Raw genomic sequence first — 23,347 nt, forward strand, 5'->3', positions numbered from 1 at the left:
ATAATGAAATGTAGGTTATGTAACGCGATTGATTTTGTTTGATAGGTGTCGAGTTAAGAACGTTTAACTGTAACTTTGTGTTGTGCGCGTGCATAGACCTTTCCCCTGTTGCTCCAATTAGTGAGCGAAGAACTGTCGAAGAGCGATTTTTTCTAGAGACAACAACGTAAGCAATTCATTCTGGACCAAAGATCGCGTGTGAAGTAGCAACAAATAGCTCAGCAGTATATTATAAGCTTTAAAAACATTAAGATATAAAAGATGCGAAGAAGTGTGTGTGCTTCCGCCCTAGAATAGAACCACTCTTTGCAGACGATCATAGGCTGCGGTGATCACTTCTCATCAGGTATCTTCCCGCATGGTTGTTTCTTTACTCAGTGTTTAAAAGGAATGGTAACCCATGGAATTAGTAGGTAACAACTCCGTACCGGAGTACCTACTAAACTACTACCATGTGGTAACCTTCAAAAGGAACGTGGTCGTCACGTGGTCGACTTTCTTTTATTCGACCGATTTTAGGCGACATTGAAGTATACTTACAGGTGGATGTGGCGCGTGGTAGTGCGGCGGCGGATGGTACCGCGCAAGCGCACGATCTGCCTCGGCACCACTTTCTTTGATCAGCGGCCCGGCCGGCTGGTAATATCCTGGAACCAAGGAAAAAACAGTTTAATCTCACGTCCAAACATAGAATAGTAGGCAAGCTAGCTGCCCGTTGGAGTGACGATATTGCTGATATTGACCCGTTATGGAGAAGAAGCGCATAAGACCTTGAAGCTTGGCGTGAATTAGAGGAAGCTTATGTCCTGTAGTGGACGAAATAAGCGGCAGAAGAAGATGAATCCCTCGTTTATATAAGAGGCTCACTCTATTTACGAGCTAGGTACCATCATGTTGAATGAAATTGAATCATACGCAACGCTTGACATTATATATTAAAATTTTGACATTTGTCTTCTCATTCATTAGAAAAGTGAAGAAAGTAGTTGCAAAGAATCTTATATATCCTTACGGATAATTATTATTTGCAAACTACCTACGTATTGGAATCGATAAATGCCTAATTTGAACGCACGAGCTATATGAAATAACAATGTCAGTGCCTCACCAAAGTCTATGGAATTGATATACCTACTTACGAATACTAAGTTAAATTACTTATATATATTTTTAGATACGGTGTGACTAAGTAAATGATGCAATGATTTTTGATTTATCTTATCTAACTTATATTGTAATGTGAAAAGGGATAGTGACTCATAATGATTATTAAACTTCAAAATAAAAAGGAGTTCTATTATATTCTACATTTAGTTTTTTCCACACATATAAGGACATTTCAATGTAATGTTCATGGAATTAGTGTCTGTGGTTTTTTCAATAGGTTTAAATTTACGTTCGATTTTGCTATTGACGGAAGACATTTTGTTTATGGTCTTATTTTAAACATGTTTTTAAGGAATTTGGGTTTTTTTGGCTCTCCGAGTATCAGTGTTTTAGAGTGGGATCTGGATCAACAAACGCTATTTTAGAATTATTTGCATGCATTCCATTACATTTATTATTTGTGATACAAAGTAATACATTTATAGAACTTATTGTCTTTAACCGCAGATAACAAAATTAACAAATAAAACATTCAATAGAACATACATATTTATTGTAGGGTTATTCCATCGGCAGTTTTATCATTATATTTTGTAACCGGATGTGGGTGTTCTAAAAGTGTTCTGGAAAGATCGTTGCCACGATAAGTTGCGGTCGCCGTTGCCGGTCGCCACTTCCGGTTGCGTAAGGACGACCCGCGTTTGCATGTCATGTTTTGTTTTATTGTTTACTGTAACTAAACTACCTTACGCATCAAATTGTAAACTTATTAGCAAAAATACGCGTTTTATGTGCTCGCTATTGATTCATAATAAATACTAAATAGCTTAAAAACTTACTCTCCTAGTCACGAAATTTTATGTAAAATCCGTCTATTTTAAAAATCAAATCTATTTTTTGCCTGCGTACAAGTGAGCATATTAAACTTGAAGAACGAATAAAGTCAATATAAATCCATCATTATACAAACATGCGCATTTATAATGTTGAGAAAAACAGCGTCATTACAAGTGTAAATTAATTACTTAGATAAAGATCTACACCGTCTATATTGTAGGTAAGTACCTCGTAAGCTCCATAAAAAGCTTTCACATTTGAACTAGCTGCCGCACGCGGCGCCTCCGTTTGCGGGTGTACCGTTATTCTGTTGATTTCGTGCTTGTTCATAGTGCCGCCATTCTTAGAGGCGTCTTAAACTGGAGTGTTGAGTAGTCGCCTTCGTCGAGCGTTGTTGTTGCCATTAAAAGGAAATAAAAGATTTGCTTGTTTGATTTAAACGTATGTTTAATCAATAGTACTATTTAATTGATAATATTTATACAATAATTAATAATAATATTAATTAATGGTTATAACATAATTTGTATTGAGTAGAAATCTTGTCAAGATATGAGAATGTGTTTTTTAAATTATAACTCCTATGTGCTAATAACAGCTAACAAATAGTTACTATTTTCTATAGGAATCACAATACAAAGATTTACGTATTAAATGTAGTGTAGACAGAATTACAAAGAATTTGAAATAAACAATCTAAGGTTGAAATCGCATTATTTATCTTTAAATATAGGACAACATATTGTTCTTTTAAATGATTAACAAAATTTAGTATTTATTTTTATATCTCCTATTACAAAACGGGCATGACAAAGTACAAGCTATAAATTGCGAAGTAGGCAAGCCCATTCTATTTTAAAGTGCTCACGTAAAACGGAGTATTTTCTTCGACATTTTTATAGGAAAAATATTCGCAGACGTAAATAGGAATCTATTTTCTAGTAAATTACAATATTAAGTATAAAATACCGGTGATAAGGTGGAAGGGCGATTTTTTTAATGTCTTGATAGTTACAGTTTAGTCCTGGAAATGTCCAGATAATAATAAACCTATATCTGGCAACCCTGTGATGATATATGTCGGCAGATGCGCGTGTTTGCTGCCTGCTCATTGTGACTAATAGGCAAAAAGTGCCTGTTTAATGATTTTATTATCTGCCAGACATTACGAGGTACTTATAGTTGCCTTTTAGGGTCTGTAGTGTTAGGATGATACATCTTCATCAGATAATTAACTTCACTGAATGAATTTGTGTCTTCTGTAATCCAATGGAGATATCGACATGACTAATACATCAATTTATAAAAGTTATTCAATTGAAACCACTGTGTACTGCGTGTTAAATGCACTTTTCTTGGTAATGTAATGAAAAAACATTAATATATTTATAGCATACTAGTTGCGCCCCGCGGCTTCACTTCAGTTCACTGGAAAGTTCGGGATAAAAAGTATGCTTTACCCTATGTATTCCAAGTTATATTCTACTCATGTACAAAATTTCATAACAATCAGTAAATTTTGCGTGTATGAGTAATTTGATTGAGGAATGAGAACTTTGACCATAACTTTGACTGCATTTTTTTAAATTATTTTTTGTGTGTCCAGGCTATGTCTATCTTTTGAATTTAGAACATCTTTTTCGCCGATCATATTAGAGCACGCAAAATAATTCTGGCCATTGCATTATTCATGAAACATCTTGGCCTAATAATATATTTTACGGTTTGTAAGTTCTAGGATGTACATTAACTCCCGAGATGAACGCATAAAACTATTACTAGACAATGATAATAAGATAAATAAATCACGATATAGATAGCATTAATGTGGCCATTGTTAAATCTTGCTGCAAACCTATCTTACATGGAGATTTACCTATTACTAACAAATGTCTCTTATCTACAATATGTTAATTCATCAGAACGTTCCTTTTTAAGAAGTTTTACAAATAAGACCAAGCGGGACGAGATTAAAAGACTGTGTTCATTGCCTATCCGTATTTGTAAGAAAACAAGTATCTCAGTACATTCGACTGCATGTCAAGCTTCCTTGCATCTCAATTAGGGTTGGTAGATGGCCGGGAAATTCGGGATTTTCCGGATGTTTACTTGTTATCTCGTGTACAGTAATCTCACTTTACTGTCCCGAAATTCACAAATTGGTATTTTTTACAAAGTTATCATACATCGATTACTTACTACGGCTACTAAAGTTAGCCCCAGAAACTTATAATTACACTTATGCAGGGCAATTTTCGTCAAAAATATGCATTTTAATTCAAATACGAGTATATGCTGTAAGCAAATGATTTTTTTAATTTTATCTAACAAATCAACTTGTTTGCTTTCAGCCTAGCCACTTGGCTGTTATACTTATAACAGGTAGGTACGAGTAGTTTAATCTCGTATCGGACACAATAACTCTGCATCCGTTTATGGTCCTAGAAATGTCCAAGAAATGGTTAGCCTTGGATCTGGCAACCCCAATATCAATACGGTGGTAATAACTGCGAATTGCCGATGAGTTTGAATTGGTTGATGTGCTGTTGACTGTACAGACTTGTAAGAAGTGAATACGCATTGGTAAAGCCGTGGGCGTGCATCGTCATTGTTTCCACTGAAGTTGCTCTCATATCGCAATGAGTGGGTGTGAATGTGTGTGCAGAATCGAGAATGTCTTGACATTTAAAAATATACCTACTTTTAGCACGCCCTTTGAGTATACAAGAAATGAAAGAAAAAATATATAGATTCTACATGCCAGTTATTTTCCAGGAAAAACTCCATTTTTGCTATTTAAGCACATATATTTTTTTTGTTTAAAAAGTACCTATAGATCAAAATTAATGAACCAAGGGAAACTTCGACCGGATCGAATACCATTTGAAATACACAACCTTTTTTTAAATACGAAAAAAATGTTGATTCATTCTTCTTGACGGTTGTCTAAATGTTGTGAGTGCATGTGTCAGGGAAATGATAAATTACTTCGAAGCCAAGGGATTAAACAGAAAACCGATCCGTCAATTAAAGAGCAATCGGCCGGTCTATATCGGGAAGAATGTAGTTGAATTTATTTGCAGTCTATTGTGCGCTAGTGCTCAAGAAAAGGACAAAAAAATCACATTTTGCGGATATTACAAAATAGATAGGGTATGGAACTGTTCATCACTTTGATATGCTAACTATTTATTAAGGTAGGAAGTATCCAAGTGAAGAAAGACTTTGGAAAGGAGTATTATTGTCTTAAGTATGTCGCTATTTGGATTCAGTACTCATTTGTGGAATAAAGTAAGTATTATATCGTATTATTTTGTTGACTGGACTGAATATAGACCATTATAATTTTTCGTTTAAATATTTTCATCTAACATATAACTAATAATGTACCTAACTATTGTTATTAGCCCTCAGTTTGACAATCCTGCAAGCTTTACGTCTGTAGTATTTATGTTTCGTGATCGTGGCCTAAAGAAGCGGGCGGTTTGCCTTGAGCCGGCAGCTGCAAGCTAGGGGTTATTCTGAAACCACTTTTTGTACTTATTCTTGTTTATCTACCGGCTCTTTGTACGTTACAGATCGGCCTATTTTTCTTTCTGTATTGAAAATATTGCTAACGTATATTTAGCTACACTTTTTAAAGCTAAACTTGGTTATGAATCTTCCTTGTAATATTTTGCCTGTTGAAATTGCTCCACTTCCTACACTATAGAATACCCACAATGATTAGGCTGTGATTACTTACTGGTCTAGTAATATAATTTGTTTGTTATTACGACTCGAAATGGAAGTACAATGAACTACAGCAGAAGTGAATACAATGAACGCTTATCGAAATTTGGACTTACGTCTCTAACTGATCGCCGTCGAATGCTGGACATTGTACTCCTCCATAAGCTGGTTCATGGATCAATCAATAGTCAAGATACTGCGGACAAAATTCGACTCACTGTACCTAGGCCAAATTCCCGTAGAAAGCTCACTAAAACGTTCATCATCCCCCAAACTCGAACAAACCTCGGAGAGCACGCACCCTTACCGAGAATGCTTTCCTCTTATAATGGAGTAAATGCCAAGTATGATCTCCACATATATCACGATTCGTTATCGAAATTCAAACGTAAACTACTGTCATGCCATCAAATTTTAATTATAATTATATTATTTTAACAATTAAGGTATAAATTCATATATCACATAATAATTATTAATTTCTGAAATTTATTCTTATATAACTCTAATATTTTAATAGTAATAGTTACTAAATCTTGTAATATTATTGTAATCATAATAATAACTAACACTCGCCTGTTTACTTGAGAGTTGTGTTCACCTGTAATTGGGTTGCATGCTAGCACATAAGTTAATTGTTACTTGTAAGTTTTGTTCATGTAACCTGTTGGTGTACCTAAATAAATAAATAAAAGTAAATAAATTATATTCAAAACAAAAAAGTTAATCATACCTAAGTCTTAATTATACGTACCGTAATGTACCAATATTTAATTATATGTACCGTTGTTTTTTTATACTACTTAAGCAGGTAAATTGTAACCTAATCCACGTTTTATTGGAATTGTAGGATTTCTTTATCAGTGTTACAGTGAACATCTTGGATGTTAGCATAATAACGTTTTATTATATTCGGCGAGAAACGCGTTTCTTTAATTTATGTGGATTTTGTGAATATATTTCAGAATAAGTTTTTTAGTAGGTATCTAGTACTATAGGAGAATTTGCTTATTCAAGATTTAGTGAAAGATTTAACTAACGACATAATAGCAGAAATAAAAAAAAACGATCTATATTTATTTAATCTCTATTTTACATTCTAACCGAAGAACGATTTATGGTGGTAAAACCAATGGGTAAGCTGTAAAAAAACAATATGTTTTTTGTCAAAGTTCAATGACGTTCGAACATTGAAAACAGTTGCGAACAAGTTGATTTGTTAGATAAAATAAAAAAAAACCCGACATTCAATATTCACTATACTTTTGAACGGTTAAACCCATTTTCATGAAACATGGCTAAAAATACTTGGGATAAAATTATCTATGACACAAAAAAAACTAAACGAAAATCGGTTTATCCGTCGTATCGGTTCTACGATGTCACAGACAGATACGTTAAACTTATAACACCCCTCTTTTTTCGTCGGGGTTTAAAAATAAATTTTACTGTTGTACATTCCTCATCTATGGTTTAAAAAATAAATAAAATGAAGAAAACGAAGAAAACTCCCGTTTGCGTCATTATTTAAATAAACATTTCAAATGATTCGACGTACAGCTGGAAATAAAAATTACAGCTATCGTTTCCACTTCAAATGAATCGGAATTATTGAATTTGCACGTAATATTTTTTGTCGTGTATTTAATTAAGGAATTCTTTTGCGGACGGTATAAAAAGCGAACACATATGGGTAATAATAAGCATAATCACTCAGAAACAGACGAGGACCGGTTTCTCAGACCATAAAATGAACGATAACAGTTGGTGACCAACTTAGTTCTTTTGTTAATGAAGTTTATATTAGGTCTATTCTGTACAAGCCAGACATACTTAGTTCTTTTCAATTAGTTTGAAGCTGAGAGCTACGAACAGGCTAAGTTCGGGTTGGCATTTCACTTCTCACCATTGAATTGATTCAAAGTGAGACGCACCGAACCAATCACTTTACAGTGTGGTTGGCTTTGCGTCACAATGGTGCAATGTGATTGGTTCGCTGCATCTCACTTTGAATCGACTCGATAGTGAGATATAATCAACAAACTCGCACGAAGCCCGAACACAAGTGACACTGAGGAAGCAAAATATACATTTGTATAAAGTTAATAAGTTTAATACATAACTTAAAAAGAACAAAGCTCAATGTCGTCCTACTGAATAATAAACTGTAATGTCTGACAATTATCCAAATTTCTGATAAGCGGCAAACGTCACTGGATTTTCAGAAAATAACTCAAAATGGCAACTAGAGTGTGATTTTCAAAATGCCATTTTGTAACAGTTTCGAACGTTCTAGAAATAATCTTTGCTTTCAACTTGAAGTTACAAGATGTGAAATGTTTATGAAATGAAAATGCGTTATTTAACTTTGGTGCCAGTAAAAATAGGAGAGCTGCCAATTGATAGATTGTTTATTGTGTACTCGTATGCGAAGCCAATATCGTTTACATTATTTATTGATTTAGGCACGCTTACAGAATTTAAAGATAAAACAGTAGTTTGTAAAATATTGAAGAGTTCTTTGAAATTTCCTCTCAAGTTTTCTATCTATTCAAATGAATACGTTCAAAGGAATTGAATACTTTTAAGAAATAGAAGAAGAACAAGAATAAGTGAAGGAAATTGTTTTTTATTTGAAATGTATTTAAAATAATTAGGCTGTAGGAGTAGAATTTAGTACAGCAATGTCCACTAAGTTAATTATGAACAACTTGAATCTAAGCAAAAAAAGTCTCGACTAATTTTAGTGCGCAGGAGTGTAATGTACAGACCACCGTAGTTGAAACAACCATGACCAACACGAACAACCATAGTGTAATTGATGTAAGTCGCTTTTCATAACAGGTTATACGCTGTGTAGTAGCAACACTATTTGTTTCGAAAAATAATAGTTAGGTATATTTTTTATAACTGTTAGTTAATATATTACCAAACATAATAGCATAAGTATGACGAAATATTATAGATTACTAAATGCACCAGGCATAACTACAACTAAAATCGGAATGTCACGATTCTCGAGTAGGATGTACTTATTATACATATTTTAAAATAATTATATTGATAGTATCTAACGAAATACTCCCTGAAGCGTCTAAGTGTCGATTCACTTATTTCATATATAAAGATTTCAAATAATATTCACTGAAGCTGAATTTTATGAGAACATACTTGGAGAAACAAACGTAAATTGTATGTTTAAACGAGAATATGTCTTCGGAGCACTAAAATAACGTTTTACAGTCGGTAATAATAATAAAATGCCATGGACTATTGGGCGGAACAATATTTGTACTGGCAACACTGGGTCTGTATCCGAACGCGAATGAATAAATCCACAGATTCTGTAATGTATCCGCACTCATTATTTACCGTTAGGGTACAGTACCACGCGCCATCTGTACTCTAGGGAATTGTATCATGTTTGTTTTACTGGAAAGCAATGTCATTTTCAATACATAGTATCTCTAGTAACTTCATACTTAATAGTGATTTTTTTCGCTGGTATTTCTATTAATGTGTCTATTAATACCTACAGCATATTATTCTGCAAGATTTTATGTAATCTTGTAAAGTTCTAAATTATATTCAACTGTTTTGAACCTTGTAACTTTCTTGACCTCTATCGTCTATCCATTGTAAAGGAAACCATTTTGTTTCTGGCCGATCAAATAATTTGTTTCTTGTAACGGCGGTCGCTGGGTTCAATTCCCACGGGCTCTCAACCGAGACTCGGCTATTAGCCCACAAACAACTCGTTATTAGACTTGTAAATCCAATATAGTGATTAGAAAATTGAAACCGCATTCTATGTAATCATTTCTTTGATATTGAAGTCTATGATCGTAAATAGCGAAGTACCTATAAGTAAAGCTAATGTGTAAAGTTACATTAGAATTTAGATAGTACCTACTTATGTATTTGCTCAACACATAAAATAATAACAAAATGATGTACTTAAACGTTTGATTATAAGTTGCTGGTATACTGTGCTGGTTTTTTTTACATGAAACAGCATTTAAGGGGTTGATGACAGGCAGGCGGCTGTTAGTCGTAAAATTACAGTCAATTCTTCCAAATTGAAAATTCAGGAATTTTCTTGTTTATAACATTACATTACATAATATTCCCGAGGAAATGTTCTTGATAGATTCATTTTATTCCAAACACTGTTTAAGATCAAGCCCTGTCGTGGTCAAATCCATTATCATAATTGCAAATCATTAATTTGACATTTTTCAAAATATTTTGATGCTTTCTATTCTGGCTATCATGTTTACTGGCATTTTCAAGTTTCAAGTCTTAAATTATATCAATTCCTCATTTTATGGTGTCATAAACACAATATAAGTACCTCAAATGAAATGGGAAAAACGATTTTTCAAAAAATAACAAACAACACAGTGAAATGTTAAGCGAGCGCCGAAATTAATAGCATTTCGGACGGGTTCGGGTCATGTCTCGCTGTCAATGACCGCTGGCGATTGGCATACAATCGTATAATGATTCCGAGCCGCATAAATTTTCCCTAGCCACTACACGAGCCGACACGGAGGAGGCGGAAAATAATATTGTCAGGGCACAAAAACAAGCTCACAGTCTATTTGGTTAGTTTACTTAAGTATTTTATAAAAGAAATGGTAAGATAAGTAAGTAAGATAAGTAAGATATTTTAGCTCAGTGATACGTAGGTATTGTGAACTACTCGTAAATTGGGGCTATCTTATAAACTAAACTACAAATGCGGCACCTATATGAATTTCGACAAAGTTGAAAGCATGTTGAAAGATTGTAATTTCCAATCTCGGTATTGATTGAAAATTCAGATTCTAAGTAAATTAAAATTGATAAATAAATAAATGTAAAGTTAAAAAAAAAATGATAAGAAAATCTAAAGACACCACAGACACCGATTTATATTTCGATCTAGAAATAGCCTCGCTATAATCCATCCAATCAGAGCAGTTGAGCCGAGATAATTGTTTCAATGAAACCGTACGCTTTTTGCCCCAAAAAGTCAGGGCATGAACTCGTATCATAGATTAAATAAGTCCCAATGGTACAGTGTGCACAGCTAATAAAATGGATAGGTGTTTATTCTTGAGGTCGACGGCCTTAGATTGGTTAGACGGTTAGGCACGTTTCGCGTTTTTATCGCGAGTTTTTGTCTCTGGTAGCGTGCATTACCCCGGCTATGTCATTGTTTTTTGGCTAGTCAAGTCAAGTGGGAAGTGTGTTGTCGTCGCTAGTGTCCATAGAATAAAAAAAAATATTAAAAACGTTGTGTTTTTCCAAGATTTGCCCTTCTCGTGTATAAGTCTTCTCATGTTTCGCGTCGAGTAGTAGTTTTTTCCCGACAATTTGCGTTTTAGCCATAGCAAGTAGGATCGATCGCACTGGTTGCCAAACTTATCCGGCCCGGTGGCGATAGCATCGAAGCTGTTGGTAATTAATTTAATTTACAAAGTAATTTTGTCAATTACATTTCAAAATAACTTGGAAATTTCCAATTTCGGTCGCAGCTCGCCTAGGAGTTTATTGTCCTTCAATGTCTGATTAGAATAAGTGTCCGGTTCGAGGTTATCCTTACTATTAATTAATCCCGAAGAATAAATCAAATCTTAGTCTTGACCATAGAGAAATAGGCGAACTATTTACTGTAGGTGGCACTATAAATACGTTAATATTGGCATTAGGCCAAAACACAGTAGACAAATTAGCAAACATGTGTGAATCGACGCAGAATAAAATAATCTAGCCAGATATAATATTTAACATGATCGATCTAAGTTATTATCCCTAACAGTTAAGTGTGTGGTAAGTTATCAATTTCAACATATGGTAAGTTTAGTGAATAGTTGTAAAATGCATGTAGATTTACTATTTACTATAGTGCCCCTTTTCAAAGCTTGCCTTTTCTAACGGTTGCTTGATTAATGTATCAAAAATCAATAGTTTTTAGATTTCCTAAACCTCCTTTGATGTTTGAACTCCAGACGCTATTTATCGCTTCTTCGTAGAAACGTTAATAAAGTAGTTCGATGAAGTGTGGCGTCCGTATTCAAACTAGGTAGGTAGTGTGCGAAATTCTAGAGTTCGTGGTTTGAGAATAGTTGGCCTCTCGTGCGTTCAAACTTCAGAGGCGGCATAAGCTGGAGTGCGAATGACGCTTCATAATACGAATATAGTAGCGTCCACACCTTTATAGAGTAATGTTGAACGTTTTTATAAAATTTTTATTTAATTACTGGCAGAATATAAGTGGGAGAAAGTAATGTACAAATTTAATATTAAATTTGACAGGAATGAGTTAGAAGTTTGTCTTTTAAATAGGTACCTAAAAGTTTTTGAGCAACTGCTCCTGATAAATACAGACACAATAACAAAAAGAAAACTAATTCCTTCTAAATCCTTCATTCCCATTAAAGACCAAACGGAGTGTTGCTAAGTATTATAAAATCTGGGGCTATTAAGGAATTATTTTGAAACATGCTACACGTGATAAAAGCCAGGCGAGTTAGGTAGTTCCTGTTCCTCTAAAAAGTAATAAATAATCCGTTTATCTCTAAAACAACGTGCTATAAAACCGTCAACAAGTTAGTAGGTGAGTATTGGCTCGGTAGACATACATAAATAAATGTATAGCAGTCACCCCTGTGACCTTGAACGAGGGTTGGCCCCCTTCGGTCCTGATCAAAATAGCCAGGGTACAGAACATGAACATTATTACTACTGGGTTATTACCATCACTACCTAAGCCGTTATTACAATCCTTCAAATGTTTAAATTTAGAACGATTCCTGTTCTAAAATCAAAATTTGAAAGGTCGAAATACTCGAAGATTTATTCTACTATGACCCTACCATCCTGCCAGAAGCCTCAGTGCTACTGCTCAGTACTTGGTTCTTGTTATTATTCTGAAGTGCTATCACATATTGCCATTTAAGTATGTTTAGTCCTACTGTTTACTGTTATAATGTTATAATAGTTACATTGAACGAAACAATTAAATAGTACAGTTTAATGTTATAATAAGAAGTACAATTAAAATTATCTAAAAATTGCTCTAGTTATTGAATAACAATTTGGGCCTTGAACTTAATAGTCTGAACGGAACAGATAAGGTATCATATCACGCGAATGCTGATAGATAAAGTGCGCTACTAACACATTTAGTAGTTGCTATTACACAGGCTACTTTCGATATTTAGATTGCTGTCGTTGTATTATGCCAAAGCTGTTACTATCCGTAACTATCATTTAAGTATTAACTATCATATCTACGATACTATGCATCTGTTCTTTCGTTATTCTATGGTATATAAATGCACGGAACGATTGCCTGGGGAGTGTTATTTTGATGCAACAAAATTCACTACCTATAACTACACAAGTATTGGTAATTCTCAATCGATTCGTCTCGTTAAATTGGCGGTGATAATCTAAGATTCATTGCAAAAAAATAAACGTTCCTGATTGGTCGGTAGAGATTAATCCACCAAGTGTAATCTGTAGTTAGGAGTTAATTAGAAGCTCCAGAGGCGTGCCCATTGTGTGCTGGTCGGATTAAACGACCGCAAATCAACTGTGAGCCTTTCTACATGTAGCTACAGTAATTGTAGTAACTATGGTGTAGTGGTAGTAATTAGAACTCATTTAAACAATTAATGAGACGAATGAAAAACAGAGCACCTTTAAAAAGTCTTTTCATCTAGAATGAAAGAAAATATGTTTATTCGACAATACAATCTCTTTCTGAGCTGACCGTTATTCCGGTTTCTTCCACCGCCCTAAAGCGTCGTAGCCCAGGGTCAACTAGGGACTAGGCGGAAGCGGCATAGCCAGACATTTTTTCCCTGCGTAATTTTCTGGTTTACACATATAAATAGAAGCTAATCTTGATCACATTTTAAATATGTATTTTCAAATTTCCTTTTCCGTTTTCCTTGTTTGCTTTTCTTACTTAAGTGCACGTGTTTTCCTTATGTAATATGAATATTGTCATTGTATTGTATCACAGTGGCGTGTGGTACCGTCCTAGAACAGCACCACTCCATATCCTCCCGTGGATGACGTACGAGGCGATTAAGGGACACACAGCCAGGGCAGACGATAGGAATGGAACAAATTTGACGATCTTGGTGGCGCAGTGGTAAAGTGGTTGCCTCTGAACCGAGAGGTCCCGGGTTCGATCCCCGGTCGGGTCATAAAGGAACACGATCTTTTTCTGATTTTCCCTTTCCCAAGGAGGGTTAGCGTCAGGCAGGCGGCCGGTTGTAAAATCACAGCGGAATCTTAAAAAATTAAGGGTTTTTTACGCCGGCGGCGTCGCGGCTTCACAACACCGATCACAAGCGGAACATGAAGAGACGAGAGGGAGAATATTGTTACTGTAACGAGTTTGTAATATAGTGATATGAAACAACCAAGTAACTTAGTTGTTCAACTTTTTGACACTTTTTTGTAAATGTTTTAATGGAATTTTGTAATTGGTTTTCCACGATTGTTTATTTTTGTACAAAGTTATTCACATTAACAAATCTGCACGTGCCTGTACAGTAGTTTACAGTTAATGTATAGTTTTAAAATCTAAGGGGACCGGAATTTCAACTTTAGTGGATTCGGGTTGAGAGTAAAGATTAAAATGGAGTACTTATATTTAATACTCAATTTTATTATTTTCAATGACTTTATCGTCTGTTCTCTTGTTTTTAAGGACAGTACAGATATCCCGTGCTGGTAACTGATGAGTTTGGTTACAAGCCGGGGCAGGTATGTCATCGACCTGAGTGCTAATTCCCGAAATAGGGTCAGTAGCAAAGCTAGATTGTCATAAGCCCTGGTGCAAAAGAGATCTGGGACCCGACCCCGAAAAAGTTGTTTAGGTAGGTTTCATTATATGTGGCCAATCCAAATCAAAAGGGACCTTATAGCGGCTGACGCTTAAGTCTTTATTGCCGTTATTCAAATACAAAACAACTGCAATAATGGCGTAAGTGCCGGGTGTCATAAGGTCTCTTTTGATTTGAATGGCCACATATTATTACTTATGCTGTGATGCAAAGTTCTGAGGGCTTGAGGTGTTGATCGTGGTGTTCGTTCCAACTAAGCAGTTTAAGCTTGATGAGTGAGGCATGTGGATGCACCCTAGAATACGATCAATACCATATTTCTTTTATCTATGATCAATACATATATTTCCGTAGATGTCGTGCATAGTATCGCCAGCCGCCTTCACGTCAGAAAAGAGGTAAAGTCACTGCCGAATCTTTTAATGTTTCATTTACGCTGACCTGCGCTTTAACAGCGTCACAAACCCGAATGAAACCGGGAACATGAACAAAAAAGATGAGAGAGATACTATATGAAATTGTGGATGTAGCACTAAAAAAAGTTGTCCTATTTCGAGGGCCCCTAGGGCTTGGGGAGCTCGGCGCACGAAACCATCTAGAATTCTGATAGTTACTGAGTAGGCTGTATTGAGAGTCAACAGACGGCGCCTGCTGGAATGAGCCTGGGAGGCGCCGGCCTGTTCTACATCCTTGACTGAATAGGCTAATGGCGACGTCTTGGGAAGTACCTATGGATGATATGTGTGTTATACAAACTGATATCTAGGGATGCGGATAAACGGGCGAAGTCGAGAAGAAAATGTGGGATAGGAACACAGACGCTGGGCTCCGAAGCTTAACACCTGAAGCTGGAAGTAAGCGAGAAAGTGCTCAGATGATAGAAAAATATATTAATAAATATTAACCGTACAGATTTTATTTGGCGATATTTTTGCAAAATGTGTATTAAATAAAACAAATTTAAAATCAACTTTTCACTGCGCATTCACGACAATGCTGATTGATTCAACACAAATTAGCAATTTCAAGGTTGCCGCATGCGCACCAACATCGAACACTTGCATAAATAAACTGTACTCATATGCAAAATCTTTCGTAGTTACAGGAGTTATTGTATGTATTATATGTGTTCATAGTTTAAAGATCTGTTCAACAATATGTACAGTCGACCGCAGCTGAAGAGGTGGGTGGTGATCCCGAGATCGAAAGGTCTCAAATTCGAATCCTACTCGTGCCGTGCCACAGTTTATAAAAAAAAAATATCTTACCTTACGAACCGATGTACACCACTTTATCTATTGTGTCTCGATTCTGCGCGATCGACAGGCGTGCTCATATCTGTAGTAGTTTTTATCACAGACATAATTATAAGCTTATCTTACAGACATAATTATAAGCTTATCTTGAAGTTACGCTTATATGTCTGTGGTTTTCATAGACTACCACTTGCTTCCGATTAATGAACTTTCACTATTTTTTATTTGTTGCTTTTTATTTATTCATTGACAAGTCTCCTTTACGTTTCAGTGTGAAATTTAGTTCTATATAAAATGGTATTTTCACTTTTATTACTGCATTTACGACTATTTTGGATGTATAATAGCGATGAATGTGTTGACTAACATATTGAATGACTATGACTAACACATTGATCGCTATTATACCAAATAGGCCTAGCCTATTTGGAAATGTATTATGTGTATGATTTAAATGCATTTCCCAAAATCAGTGCAGAGCTGTATGGTTAGAGAGATCGGTGAACATTTTCATACTTTTGCCGACGATACTACAAAACTATGAAGCTTCGCAGATAAGGCTGCACTGTGCTGTATCATAAATTCTGATAGTATTTCCTCTGCAGTGTAAACGCACCATGTAACATTAATATGTGGCGCTTTAAACATAAACATAATTTCGGTGCCCTTTGTTTCAACAAATTACGCTTCTGTTATAGTGTAGGATCTCACAAACGCCGGACCAATGATGAATAATGATATATGAAAATTAATTTTCACAAAACTAACATTTCGAAGTTGGAACTTCCAATTCGCGACACGTGGTACACATGAACGGTATCTATATTAATTAGTACAACTTGCAGCACTACACATATTTTGATATTTGGTACATGGGTGGAAGCCTAGAAAGTTTTAAAATTTTGGGAGATAGAAGTCGCGGCGATCAGTGAATCATCATTTTTATCATCATAATATTATTATGTTACCCGGAATTAATGTGACTAGTTAAATGAGCCGTGTGTGTTGTGGCGTTTACCGAAACTGGCTGATTTGCATAAACAATTTTATTGACAATGGCCTTGAATATTCGATAACAGTATACCTACTCGATACTCATAATGTGTCGAACGATACGATAGCGCGTTATCGCTCAGCTTATTTAAAATATTTGGGTTGCGATTCTGATTCATCTCGATGTTAAAACGCCCAAATATTTCATCATGCCTTTTGATTTTTTTGACATTTTTTTATCTATTTATCTCTTTACAATAGATTTGGAATTTCCCATTACTTGTTTAAATTTCATATAATATTTAGACCACTATTTAATTTAAAATTTAGCATATTTTATTTCTCGATCTTTGTTATTTAAAATAAAAGGAAATTACGATTCTAAACCTAAGATCTCAAATCTATCAAGTTTATTTCGCTGTAAGCGAATATATTGAAATTGAATGTCATTACGTTTCAGAGAGTCAAAGTTCAGGGAAGTATTCTGAAGCAATAGTAATTAGCAACCTTAGCCTTGTTCACGAGGACACAATCGCTGCTCATTTTTTGCAAATGTTGACGGTCAAACTTTAAATAGGTTGTATGTCAATTTTGACAATGTTTATTTTTCAATTTTGTGTTTATAATATATTTTTAGGTCATGCTCTACTAACATGTATAATTTGATAAATAAGCCTTGTGTCTGATATTTGGGTGTCTAGAAGAATCTAGATAGATTTTCGTAATTTGTTATTAAACATTACTACCACTGACCCACTATTGAGTCTTCTAAGATGGGGAAATAAATTTTGAGGGGTACAATATATGCGGTATATAATGTACCCCTCAACATTTATTTTCAGTGTGTTTATAGGTATGTATCATATCAGAAACTAGTAAAATTTAACTGATGTTGAGTTAAAATGAGCAGCGAGCAAATGTGCGGAGGCCAGCTTTTTATTTGTATTTAGGGACTGCTCTCATCAACATAATGACGACTAAACCCACAAAGTCATTACGATAAAAATCAAAACGTTTGAGTGTCAGCCACGACCGTGTTAGCGGAGATGGGCCACGTAGCACAAAGTACAGACCATCACCGATCAAATATCTGATCTAACTCTTTAAACTTTAAGTGGTGGTAATAGTAGCGGATTTACAATGGATTTACAGAGGTAAATGTGCTGTGTGTACGCGTATTATGATATTACGAGGCCGCGTTCCAGTTGTAAGTCTGTGCCAGTATCTGTGTTAGGGGGACGCGGGCGGTCCACTGTCAAAATTACATTCGACTCCACCGCAATGCTGTAAAGCTATAGTCTAAGATCCCATTACTATCTATCCCCGTTATTTATTTTAAAAAAACATACTTTAAACTTTAAATATGTTTTGTCACTATCGCACTTTATAATATATGCCATTGACAGAAAGAGACAAAACATAATTTTGCTAAATTTTTTATAAATTATGTTTTTGTTATTATTTCTCTCTCTATTATCGCTCTCTTTCCACTATTATGTAAAATTTGAAAAATATATACACATATATTTTTCAAATTTTACATAATAGTGGAAAGAGAGTTTAATAGATTCGCTGTAAAATAAAGTTCCGTGCACACCGAAAGTGTATCCAACATTATTAGAAATAAGTATAAACTTACGTACTTACTAAAGACTTATAATATCACTCGCTCTCATCTGAGTTTTCCCGGTGTCTTCTACAGTCATAAAGCGTCGGAGCCCAGGGGTACTTCGTATTATATTCTTATACTATATACTTATCTTCATCATGAGATATTATAATGTATGTGTATTTTATTGAACAAACCCATAATTCCAAAAATGGATGAAAATATTGAGAAATCCTGCAGCGAGATCTTAGACTAAATGCAAAAACAAGAAAGTCCGCAGTTCGGATCTTGGGCGCGAACGGACAAACATGGGCTTCGTCTGCGGTTTTTGTGTCGGACACAAAAACTATGTTTAAATTAGCTTTGAGCACAAACAGGATTATGTGACACGGGAAGCTAGATTACGCGGATGTGGTTGCAGGGATTGTTTGGAGTTCTGTTTTGTGTAGCACAACACCAAAAGTATTTACTAAAATTATCATCTCAATGTGTATAAATGTTACGTGTAAAAAATCTTATAAGCAAATGTTACATGTTTTTTTTATTGATCTCCTTGGTCTAGTTTTGTTATCAGTATAATGATCTTAAAGTTTACTCTCTTAATTAAGTGTTAAACGTTCCATTTTCGTATAATCGCCACAGTTTTGAAACAATCTAATGCACACTTTCAAAAAGCAATTAAAATTGTGCCATGTGTATTTACTAAGTCTTACTTTCATAATGTTTAACACCTTTGCGAGGTGAAGAGAAAGGAATAACGATTAAAAGCAGTGATACGCAAAAAAAAAAATGTGTCTAAAATAGACACATTTTGTTCGATCTAAATGTTTATGCATGACATATTATTTGAACAGTGGTTTGATCCTTACTGATTGAAATTGAAAGGAGTTCAAACATTTTGGTTTTATTAATGACATTACTTTTCTAATCAATACGACAGCACTATTTTGGACATGGATTTAAGTCCAGTGGAGCAAAGCGGAGAATTCACGTACAGTAAATAAATAAATTCTAATAAATTCTCAATTCATTACGTTTATGCAACTCTTTCACTCGATCAAACCGCACGTGGCATTACAAGCTCCCGGACTAGTCAAGCCAATACATCAAACCATCGAAATCAAGATGGTGGCTATAAAAAGTATTATGAATTCCGAACTCGCGCTGAAGTGCCAAATCCCTGACGGGCCGCGAATTTTAAACAACACCGGGTTATTGATAGTGGCCGGTGTTCGGTGTTTTATTTGACATTCTGCGGGGCCACTTTATTCAGAATTATTTAGATCCGGACGCTGCTGACACGAGCCTTTCATTTTGGGTTTGGCTATTTCTGAATGCGCTGTTTGAATAACACCTATTTCGGACGAATACGGCTTTTGTTGTTGTAATGACAACCAAACCACAAACTTTATTATAACTTTTTACAAGTACATAAGTACTTACATGGGCGAAGAGGATAGATAAAATGCGAAGTCCTTTTTGTACAGATAAAATAGTTCAGATAAAGTTTTGGATGATGAAAAATTATGTTGTTTGATGCAATATATTTTGTAAATTGAAGAATTGATAGAAGAATGTGAGTATTTAACAAATGTTATATATTGCCGATATAACATTTCTTAAAAACTATATGTATACTCGCTATAATTATTAATAGCTAGTATACCTAAATTATTGCTACAGTTTCACATATACATTCACGGGCACACGAGCACGATTGAAGCGACTTCAGATGAGAGGCCCTGGCATTTACTGACATGCGCACTTGCACAGCGCATTACATCCTGCATACCTTGCGCAGACGCAGGTTGTCAACGCGTTCTTGTGCGTACATTGGTACTTAATTCTTTTCGAGTGATTGTCTCACTTTTTCCTTAATTGTGGGTTGGCCATTACTTCTTTAAAACTTTTAATTTCCAAATAAAACATGGTACAAAAGGTGGACCTAATGGTATATTTTTTTGTATACCTTTAAAAGAACTAGAGAATAGCAATTTTTCATTTATTTTGTAACACAATTTGTATGTTGTCTATTCATAAAAGATAATCTAAACCATATTTTGATCTATCATAGAATCTTTTTTGAGTTTGCCATAAATATCCGTATAATAACTACCAACTTAATACCTACCCTTTTTATAGAAGTGGAAGTTAAGATGAAGTGATGTTATTTTCAATGTATTATTCAGTACATATATATTGTGCCTACATACTTTAATTTAAAAACATAATGTATTAAATATTTTTAAATTATGCATGACGTATTTGATCGAAGCATTATTCGATAAAAACCATATATGATTCGAATGTTCACTTAATTTACGATCTCAGTTATTTTGAAATACCCTCGATTTATGATGGTTAGATCACTGTTATACGTACGTGATTTGTATCTACGCACGTCATATAGTCTACGGACGGACATTTTAAAAAAATTACAATAAATATGTTGATATTGATATAAATCATACAGTTTAAGGATATATTTAGATACTTAGATGGTTATTAAGATTAATTAAAATAGGTAATTGGGCATACTTCGTTAGATTTTATGTAATCATAAAATAAATTTAATCATAGAGTTTAAAAATTAAATGTACGAAAATATCTATTTAACAAAAATGACAAGACATAATAATAAGTAAAAAATACTTTTAATGTGGTTGGAATCTCATTTTGGTACCGTAGGTGTAATTTTAGTTACGCATTTAATGATCAGAATATCGTCGTAAAAAGATATAAACGTAAATAATGACCGTCAAAAATGTACGTTCCGAATGCCGAGCGTTATACACCGCAACGGTTAATGTACCGAAATCATTTCACACCTCATTTTAATCATTACAACACGGCAATTATAATTACTGGTTTGAGATTATTTGATTCTCAAACTATTGCTACCTATTTAGATAGCGCCAAGCGTAGTGGTCTACGCCCACACACGTACATTATCAAGTATTTAGTTCACGTCACTAGACATCCATTAACACACTTGTCTCACTGTAACACGCTACAACACTAGGCCACACATATTATTTAGAAAAAGAACTTACTGGCATAAAACTTTTTCCACGACATTAGATTTGACACGTCCTAGTCGGAATCTTATGAGGAACTGAAAGGATTGCTCGTCTTCAGGCTACTGCGCATATCATCATATCACGACGATAAGCAGAAGGTCGGTCCTGTATTTCGCGAGGTCTCTAGAAGGCCTTGCCAAAATTCGCATTATTTACATAACTCATACATTGAATGCTTATTTAAATTATCTTTGTTCGTCCGAACACTGATAGTGAGAAGTCGAGGGCGAGCGACCAATTATGGATATATGGATAATTTATTAAATTCAGATTTGTAAGGATCGTAGCAGAATACTATTAAATTCTAAAGAAAGATGTGATAATAGTATACCTAAGTGAAACAGGTGCAATACTTATATTCATAGAAGGACTTATCGATGTCGTCCATTTGTTTGGTGAATGATAAATTTGAAAAGTAAGAATTGAAAAAATCCATCTAGAATAATCAAATCAAAAATCTTGGAACGATTTCTATGAAATTGGCGTGACAATCATATCAGTAACGTCATCATCATCATCAGATAAAATATTTAATTAAACTGATAGTATTGTTTTTACATAATGAAATAGGCATTTTATTTTAGTTTGTCTCTATTGTCTCCCAGCTGGCCAAAGTTTTCTCCTTCGCCTTCCATTGCATTCAAATTGACTTCCAACCAGTTATTCTCGAATTCCCTCAGATCCTGACTCTATTCTATCTCTAAATCTGAATTCGAAAGGAAATGCAGTCGAAAGTTTCAGATCCCCGAATCAATTACTAAACAGGACATTTAAATACGTATATTTATTTGCAGTTAAACGCCGGCAAATGGTGATTAGTTCGTCACTGTTCCCTACAACCAGTTATTATGCCGCTATCAATTGAGAAACTGACGCGGATGGTATTATTGTACTCGAAACAATAGATTACGATGTGGTGTCGCCCTGGCTCTCTCCCTGCTAATATATTTATGTACGCGTATGCGGGCCGCACTCAGTTATGACTTATTAATTTATTTGATGAAACGGGATGACATTAAAACCGCCGGGAAAATACATTTTGGAAGTGTGACAGACGAAATTAGCTGTTGATATGATCACCAACTAATCATTTACTAGAATATATTACATTATTTACACATTATTAGCTGGTATAGCTGGTGCTGGTGTTCTATTATGAGACATACTCGTAATATAGCGCTCCTACACATTAAAAATAATTAAAATTCAACAATTCATTTACGCAAATGTATTCAAATTTCATTTTTATTTTAGTGTAAGTATATTTATATGAAACACCTGGAATAATTTACTTCTTTTCTCTTCACTTCACTACATAGGTTTTAATTTAAATAATCTTATTGAAATTAAATTAATTATTATAATAATGCAAAAGCACTGAAGCTTGTTTCATGACAATAGTTATATAGATGTTTTCAAGAAGTTATATGTGATTTTGTTTTGAAATTACGTACTGCAGGTTTTGTTGTCACCACTTTCTAATTTTCCCACAGGAAATATGGCGAAATAAATGTGTTATGGTCTCCGCCTTTATTATTATTAAATATATTTTTCTCCTTTGAGCCAACCTTATTTAGAAAGTTACGCATATTCCGAACGGAAAATTGAAATCTGTAATTAATAATTAATCAAAGTGACGTCAATTATTGCTTAAAAAATTCGCCTGTGCAAATAGTTTGACGGGTTTGTTATGCAGACATTTCGACAAGCTTTGGCGGATTCGGACTACATTGGTGGTTTTTCATTGCGGTAAATATGCGCTCTCATACAAACTACGCTATGTTCATTCATACGTGCCGGCATTAGAATAACGAAATGCAATTACAGACTTATTGGCCAATAATTGATACAGACATATTTGATGCAAGGAACACGATACAA

At 34.6% G+C, this 23,347-nt stretch overlaps 1 protein-coding gene across 2 annotated transcripts in view; it reads right to left on the bottom strand.

The window, feature by feature from the left end:
- Positions 1-23,347, bottom strand: part of Hers (Histone gene-specific Epigenetic Repressor in late S phase) — a 154,303-nt gene that overhangs the window by 9,102 nt on the left and 121,854 nt on the right. For both annotated transcript variants that reach the window (XM_053752784.2, XM_053752783.2), the window contains exon 5: positions 541-647. In XM_053752784.2, coding sequence (XP_053608759.1) covers positions 541-647 — 107 coding nt within the window. The remainder of the gene's footprint in view (positions 1-540; positions 648-23,347) is intronic.

Source organism: Plodia interpunctella, chromosome 12 (genome assembly GCF_027563975.2).
Source record: "Plodia interpunctella isolate USDA-ARS_2022_Savannah chromosome 12, ilPloInte3.2, whole genome shotgun sequence".
Classification (NCBI taxonomy): Eukaryota; Metazoa; Arthropoda; class Insecta; order Lepidoptera; family Pyralidae; genus Plodia; species Plodia interpunctella.